The sequence below is a fragment of the Rhinolophus hipposideros genome (assembly GCF_964194185.1).
Source record: "Rhinolophus hipposideros genome assembly, chromosome: 4".
Taxonomy (NCBI): domain Eukaryota; kingdom Metazoa; phylum Chordata; class Mammalia; order Chiroptera; family Rhinolophidae; genus Rhinolophus; species Rhinolophus hipposideros.
Genome location: NC_138050.1, coordinates 99,714,337 through 99,723,057, shown reverse-complemented (window position 1 = coordinate 99,723,057; position 8,721 = coordinate 99,714,337). Strand labels below are relative to the sequence as shown.

At 36.5% G+C, this 8,721-nt stretch overlaps 1 protein-coding gene across 5 annotated transcripts in view; it reads right to left on the bottom strand.

Annotated features, from left to right (window-relative positions):
- Positions 1-730: 730 nt before the first annotated feature.
- Positions 731-8,721, bottom strand: part of DGKH (diacylglycerol kinase eta) — a 164,304-nt gene continuing 156,313 nt past the window's right edge. For 2 of the 5 annotated variants that reach the window (XM_081046611.1, XM_081046610.1), the window contains exons 30-31: positions 8,280-8,410; positions 731-2,809 (exon numbers count right to left, since the gene is read on the bottom strand). In XM_081046611.1, coding sequence (XP_080902737.1) covers positions 2,720-2,809; positions 8,280-8,410 — 221 coding nt within the window. In that variant the 3' untranslated portion in view covers positions 731-2,719. The remainder of the gene's footprint in view (positions 2,810-8,279; positions 8,411-8,721) is intronic. The other 3 variants (XM_081046613.1, XM_081046612.1, XM_081046615.1) reach the window with 2 other exon arrangements.

The following is an 8,721-nucleotide window of genomic DNA, read 5'->3' as shown; positions in this document are numbered from 1 at the left end:
GACCCTGGCTCTTTCCTTCTTGAAAAGCAAGTTCTTCGAGACTGAAAGGAAATGGATATTGGGTGGGACTCCTCTCCATCCCTCCCAAATTACCTGCATATGAAAGAGCCTAGTGGGAAGGAAAGATGGCAGTTATAGCTGGTAATCTGGGGCAGGTCTGGGTGACCCACCCCAGCTTTGTGTGGCCCCCCTGCCCTCCCCAGAGCTGTGATCTGACCCCATGCAGCAGCTCCTCCTACTGTCTTTGGAACCCCATCTATTAGAAGAAGCTGGTTCCTCGGGGATACTGACAGGGCTCCCAGGAGGCTCTGAGGGCCCCAGCCTGGCAAACAGGTGTGAGTGAAGTCACCTGGGCACAGCCACGCATAGACAAAGCATACTGGAAAAACTGTTCTTGTTTAACAAAAAAGATATCAAATTGTCGTTTTAAAGGATTTCCCTCATCCGAAAACTGTTTGCAGGAAAATTCTAGCTAAGAATTCCATCAACTGAGGTTTTACAGTATATATGAGAGATGTTATCTAAGAGTGAACACTAAACAACAACAACACTAAACAACAACAACAACAAAACCAATCATTTATATCTTACGCTGAATTCTGAAAATGTAATCGCTTATCTATTCTATGGGCAAAGGGGTTTGCTAGGGGAGTGAAAATCAATAAAGATATTTATATTAAATCATCTTTTATTAGAGTTCTTTGCCTCCTTCCCCCACTTTTCCTTTTTTGGTAGAGCTGGACAGAGAGAGATCTTGTGCTGTTAGCAGAGTTCTGAGAACCGGGCATCTACTATTCTGATTTCACAGGAAAGTGCCAGAAGAAAAGGACACCTGGCAGGATGGGGGCCTATAAAAGGGACAGGAAAAGACCTTTTATTTCATAGGTGTGGATAATATTAAAATTATTAAATGAGTAGCTTTTTACTTTCTTAAGCTACTTGATGTAATTCCCTTTGGAAAATATCCATTTATTCACAACTATGGTAAAATATATAGTCAGATACACTTGGTCAGGAATCTACCGGGTTCACTTATTTTTAAGAAATCCAAATTTTGTGATTTTACTAGTAGTTAAATACTAAAGTTATAAATAAGAATAAAGTGTCAAATACTTAAACTCCTTTGATGTAATCAAATTGTATCTCTGACAATAGTTCATTTTAAATGCTTTCCCATCAATAAGTCTCTTTAAGCATTCAGCAAATAATTGTCTAGAAAACAGCGAGTATATTTTACGATTATATATGTGCCTATACATATAAATGTACATATGTGTATATTCAGATACATGTGTACATGTATATGGTGTGTGTATGTATGTGTATCTATTGAGCACCTTCTTAGAAGGCTATTTTATGAAAATTGTCACCACTGTGTCAGTACCCTGTTTACTTCTCTTATATAGAAGATTTTTAAATGTTATAATTAATTTTTTGGCATAGAATATCTAAAGAAAGCTTATTTAAGGATATTTTTATGAGTTTTCAATATGTATACCTTTGGTTTTCAAAGACTGGATCATTGTAATGTTGACTCCTAATTAGCTACACTAAAGTCCAGTGGTTTAGAAAAATAATATCTACCTGATAGGATAAAAGAAGTGAAATAATAATAATGTAAAGCAGTTAAGAAAAAAATTAAAATTTCTCTTGTTGGGAAGTTTGTGCCAAGAGTAGCCAGAGGGTGAGTCTGGGTGACCAATCAGTACACAAATCCCTACTGAGACCTTGGAGAAAAGCCTGAATGTTAGCCGTCTACCATATTATAAATGCAAACAGAGTATTAAATAATTATTAAATTGAAATGGAAAAATAAGAATACAATGTGGGAATTTTGGTTTGGAAAGCATAATAAGTATTAGATGACAAAACATGAAATTTTATGAAAATACCCAGATAATTTTCTTACTGTGCATACCTACTGTTTATGATCGGCTGACTTGCAGAAGATGGATATCATTGTTGACTATGGCACAGACACATGTTCACAAATTCTTAGATACAGAATATTTATGCAAAAGTCCACATCAAAGAACAGAAAAGTGCCTTTACCTAATAAAAAGGTACTTATGGTAGTAATAAATTAATTCCATGAAAACTGACATTAAAACTAAGTGTTCCAGTATTAGATGTGACATGCAAGGAAAAGAAAGACAATTCAGGCAGGAATAGCGTGCACTAAGATTTGCCTTCATTCATAATATTGGGCCATATTCTTAGACCACTGAGTGCTAGGAATCTGAGGTGATACCAATTTAATATTCAAAACACAATTTATATTTTAGTCCCCTGCTCAGGGGCGTTAAGGAAGAAGCGAATGCCTCCAAAACTGAAACCTAGGGAGTCTTAGCCAAGTTAGGCGGTCGTACGGTGACAGCATTCCATCCGACTAGGTTGCGGAAAGGAAACACTTTGCAATGCCCCCTTTTAGACAATGCAATTGTCTCAGATTTTCCCTACTGTTTTACTAATGTGAACATACTTCAACACATCAAGTTTGCAAAATAAAAAAATGGCTTCGTGGAATGTCCTTTTTGGCACAAAAATATTTTCTAATACCTCAAATCAAAATTTTCACCCACAGCAACATATCAAGCCACACAGGTGCCTCAGTGGTGCTAATTTCTCTAAGCAGAAAACTACAAGAACAGCCAACTGCTTCAAAGAACTCTGTATTAAGTAACAATTACTTCCCTTCCGAGGAATAGCACCAGTAAGATTACACCTCAGATTGAGGAGTGCTCCTTCCAAGCTCTTTAATTCCCTGGAGAATTCGCTTCATATGACCCACTTTCAGTATCCCCAGGTCCTAAAAAAAAAAAAGAAAAGAAAAGAAAGAGAAAGAAAAAAGAAAGAGGAAGAGAAAGAAGTTTACTGACAAGAGAAAATTGGGGATTAAATATTTAACTTATAATGAGCATTCAGTTCATTTATTTTAGTTTATGTTCAATGATTCAGGAAATGAAAGCTAGAAAAATAAGTTTACAAAACAAAAATAACCTGACATTGAAAAATTAACAACCAGTGAAAAATCGTATCCTACACAAACTCTTAAATGTAACATTCTCATAAATGGTACACAATGGCAGTTCTTCAAGAGTCAAAATTAGTTTCTCCTTTCTCTTCTTTTTTTAAAACAAACGCAGGTCCTTTTGTGACCTCTGAGAAAAGTGATGTGTGACATAACTAGTCTTAAGGCAACTATACATTTCCTTAATAAATTATCAAACTTAAAAGTGACGCCTAATCCTAAAGGAAGATACCAGGTGCCTAGTACCTAAGTTTGGAATGTAAATGCATTTGCAGTTGCATTTAGAATCATTTGAGAGCAATATTTAAGTATTCTTTACACTTTATAATGTGTAAGGGTGAAAAATTCCTTAAACACGGTAATCTGTGGGTTGATGCTTTTCCTCCAATACTTTTGGTTCCTTTCCCTCACAACTCTTCTTGTTTCTTAAGGAACTATTTTCCTATAAAGAACCAAGAATTCAATAGTTAACTTTCAGAAATGTATGATGACTGCATAGCAGGCAAAGGAATCCTTGTTTCAGGAATGAATGAAATGCATCCAAGATGGACACAGTATTTACTATCTGAAAAACTAAAAGGAAGGGTGAAGGCCCCAGAACTCCACAGTGTCTTTACGTGTCATGGGCATAATCAGATTGCTAATACGTGAAGTCAAATAACTTAACTTACAAAACAGAGTTTTTAAAATATTTGAAAATTAGTAAAATGATGACTTCCAAAGCAGCCTAGAAAAAGGATTATAAAGTACTACAAGGTTGTTTTTCTGAGAAGATAATAATTCCAAATATCCACTCTATTTTGCAGACCAAGAGCATTATTTACTTCTAAACTTTTTCTATTTATTTATTTATTTATTTATTTACTTACTTACTTATTTTTAAGGAAGGCCCAGCTCACATTGGCCCATGTGGGGATCAAACCGGCAACCTTGGTGTTATTAGCACTATGCTCTAACCAACTGAGCTAACTGGCCAGCCCTATTTCTAAACTTATAAGTGAAATAGACCAAACTGTTTTAAGTACATACGTATACACACACACACACACACACACACACACACACACACACACACACACAGAGTTTCTCCCATATACTTTATGAGCAATTAGAGTTCTATAGCAACAGCGCTAGTGATGATTCTGAATCCTTCTGGAAAATCCTCTTCCGATAGCCAGTACTCTTTTCAAACTTGGAATATTTTCAGGGTAACATTTTTACAATATTTAACTGACCCTGAAAAGTATTTTCTCATATGATAGTAGGTCATCCACAGTCTTAAGGCAACTATTGTGTTTCCCTGAAAAATCAGACCTAACCAGAAAATAAGCCCAAGTATGATTTTTCAGGATGACATCCTCTGAACATAAGCTCTAAGGCGTCTTTTGGAGCAAAAGTTAATATAACCCGATCATATCTTCGAGGAAACACGGTATACATTTTCTGCGTGTGTGCCAAAATAACAAACTTAAAAGCAAGGCCAAATCCTAGAGGAAGATAGGACACCAGTGCCTGTTATTGGTGTCCCCCCGAAAATAAGACCTAGCTGGACCATCAGCTCTAATGTGTCTTTTATTATATATTATATACAATTATTCATTATATATTATAGTATATTATATTATATCATATCATATCATATCATATCATATTATATTACATTATAAGGACCCGGTCTTATAGTAAAATAAGACCCGGTCTTATATTAATTTTTGCTCAAAAGACACGTTAGAGCTGATTGGCTAGATCTTATTTTCAGGGAAACACGGTACCTAAATCTGAAATATACATGCATTTATAGTTATATTCAGCTCCTTTGATTCGAGGGGAAAACAATATTCTTTATATTTTGTGATAACAGTTATCTGATTAAGAAATATACTTAATACTAAACACGTTCTTCTTAGGCCATATGAACATTGTGTTCTCCAGAATAAATACTTCTTTGGGAGAGGCAGGCTGTACTTAAAACGACTAGTGTGGTGCAGTGAGGTGAATGTTTCCCGCGGACTTACACTAACTTCTTTAATTTGAGTTCAACACTTTCATGTCTTCTAGGCGTTAGGCTGTGATAAAGTTATACCCTGATATTTATTACGTTTCTTTATTTTTTGATATTCCTTATTATTGGCTTTTTTTCCTTTGGATGAATAGGCCTAATTTTGCAGAAGCATGTTTTTTGGATATTCAGTTATCTTTCTAGCCACACATACACAGCTTTCCAAATGGAGAAAAACAGAAACCAACCAAACAAAACCTACTGTGTCTTTACCATTTTCTTTGGTGTCCCTTACGTTTTCCTACTGTCTTATAGGAGGGAAAATAATGCAGTTTATCTGTCTGTTAAAGCACATTCTAGAAGTACTGTCCCTTTGCCACTTTTTGACTGTCACATTGCTATCTCTAGATGTTTTGGTGAAAAGGAGGTAACACCTGAGCCAAGCTTTGAGCAGACTCAGCCAGGTCATGGGTATGGGGAGAAGCATACCATAAGAGGTACACTCCTAAGGTGGGCAACGGTTTAGCATTTTTAAGCAAATGAAATAAGGCCCTGGTAGATGGGGTGTAGCCCAGCAGGGGGCCAGTGATTCCACAGCAGGTTGATGAATAGGCAGAATCTGTTAGCCTCACAGAGATGTGAGTCTGTATTCTGATAAATGGGAAGCTCTGGAAAGGTTTTAAGCAGAAAAGTGATATACCTGATGCTAAAATGATCACTCTAGTTGCAATGTGGATTAAAGGCTGGGGAGAATAGCAGTAGAAGGGCTAATTAGGGAGTTCCTAAACTTATATAGGCAAGAAATCACAGTGGAGTAGAATTTGTGGAAAGGAGAAAGAGAAATGGATGGAGACTAGAATCGACGTGATTTTGGGATGGGCTTAATGAGTCAGGGGGACAAGGATAGGAAGAGGAAGGTGCGAAGTGTGACCTTTGGTTGCTCTGGCTCCAGCAGCTGGAGGGAGAGACAGCTGATTTACTAAAACGCAGAGCATTGGAGAAGGGGCAGAATGGGAGGGAAACAGAAGGTCAAAAGTTTGGTTTTGGACATGGTCAGACTGACATCCCTGTGTGACAGCCAAGTATAAAGAAGAGTTCATCACATAATCCTCAAGTTCACAAATAAGGTCAAGGCTGGAAAAACCAAGGTGTGAACCACTGATATGACACATTCATAGAGAGTAGTTGAAGCAATGGAAATGGATAAGATTACCCAGGACAGGTAATCCATCACATTTAGAGACTTTATTCTGAAGGGTCTGCTGTCTGACAACTATACTACAGAGACCACTCGTCCTCTACTTTCATGGTTTTGTTCTACAGAAGGTTCTTTCTGTAAAATTACTTTCCTTTTCCCATTCCACCATGCTCTGTTTTAGGACCAAGAATTCAGAAGAACCACGTCAATACAGATTTCTAAAAGAAAAGCTTTAAGGGAAAAACTGTACTTTGCATTAAAAATGAAAAACAGTACCAAAAGCCCCATGAAAAGCTAGAGAAAGTTTACTAAAATAATTTTTAACCATCTCCTTTTTACTTATTCTTTTTTCCAGCCAGGTTCTATCACTCTAACTTTGACATAGTACATGCATGAGCTATGTTTTTTTTTCATTCTGCAAATACAGAGGGTGCCGAAAAAATGTAGACACATTTTAAGAAAGGAAAAAACTGTGTGAAAATTGTAATACTCAGTATATACCGACAATGGAAGATGAATACCAGCCATGTGTATACATTTTTTTTTGGCACCCCCGGTATTTGCTTCACTCATTCTGTGTGTATTTGTGTTTTTACATATGTACAAACATATACATAACATATACGTATTTATATAACATATACATATTTACACACACACACAGAGTCTTGTCCTTGAATGTATGCCCATTTATGGCAAATGAAATGCAAGTTTCTAGAGAGCAGATGCCACTTACAAAGCTGGCATAATACATTAATCAGTAGCTATTCAATAAATATTGCTGCCTGCTGAGGATATCAGAAGCTATGTTGGATGTAATGATTCTCACATTTATCTTTTGTGTGCATTCATTTCAAGTTTTGAAGTCAACCTTTACTTTATGAAGTACACAATACTGTATCTTTTGCTGTGTTCCAGATTTGGGACTCTCAACTAAGGTAATTAATTAATCTATTGTTTTATTATTATTCTGGCTAAAAATGTGGTGTTCACTTTTGACATGTGGAGACTGTGTGACTGCATTATAAAGATCTATACGTTACCCTGTAACTGTCCAAAGATCTCTGCTAACATCCTTGTAGACAGACGCACAACGGTTCAATAGAATTTGTTTGGAACTTACTGTATCATAATTCTACACAGTTTAGAACTTGGTCTACAGAGAAAGGATCACTCCAACAAATGTTGAAGCCTTTGTCACTTGTTTATTCAACAATCTTGAAATTTTAAAATGGCAACAGGTGGTAAGAAAATACACAATGACAAAAACCCTACTCCTAACCCTAGACCGAATATAGCCTACTTTGGCTATTTCTACTGTTGAGTCTCCGTCCAAAGAATTCGAGGGAATTGCTACAGACCATGAACTAATGATTTTCCTTCTCCATTGTAAGTAACAAGTAGGTTCTGAGCTGTCTAGTGAAAGCAAGGCAAAAATCTTTATTTCATTTACTGAAGAAAATAAAATTTGTTTTTTTGGGAATAATACAATTTAAACAATAAGTCATGGAAAGGAAATTTGAATGTATTGGTCTAGTTGTTCCTGTGACATCTGAAAGGTCATTTTACAAATGCAGCAAAGTCATGGGACTGTAAGTCTGTCGTCTAGTTCCATATATTAGAAAGGCTTTGTTATTGGTATTTTGAATTAATTTTTAGTTGTTAACCTTATATTAGTTTTTTTAAAGTCATTTTCAGCAACAATGATCACCTTTCATGCTAATCCAATAGAATGAGCTGATGGAAACGTGATCCATTTAAAACATTAGCACATAGGAATAGCCATACCAATTTTAGTAGAGAAAAATTACTAAAGTCATGCTCAGCTTTAGCCATAATAGTAGGAGAATGATTTTGACAGGAAAATATTGCTGACACTCTTGTGTAAAAAGCATAGAAGGAATTCAGACCACGGGGCAATGCATATTAGATTACTGCATATTTGCATAACATAAGCCAAGCTATAAGCACATAACACAAGCGGCACAGGAGAAAGGATTCGGTTTTGCAAGAAAAATTTCAAGAGCAGAAGGATAGCACAAAGGAAATACCTTAAGATCTCGCCTTTCCAGATGCAAAAGTTCAGCCCCTCTGATGTCATGACGGATGAAGATTTCTCTGTACTCTCCCAAATTGAGCAGATCCAGCCAAGCAGCAACTTCCTCTGTGCCCCATTTCTGAACTACCAAAGTTAAGAGCAAAACCCCCTTAATTTCTACATGCTCAATGCATCACAAAGGAAAGGTTGGCCAAAGAAGATGCAAAACAGAGTAGAGCGGCAGTGCTAGCAAAAGGAAAGGTCAAAGGTATTGTTTGAACAAAACTACAATTCCATTTTCTCCCATGCAGGTTACAGACCACCAGCCAACATGAGGATCTGACCACACACAGACATTCGCGGGAAAGCGCCTCAGCCCGTAGCTTTAGCTCAATTTCCTCCTTAAAGCCACCGAACCTACACAACACGCATAAATAATGTATTTTTCGCGATTA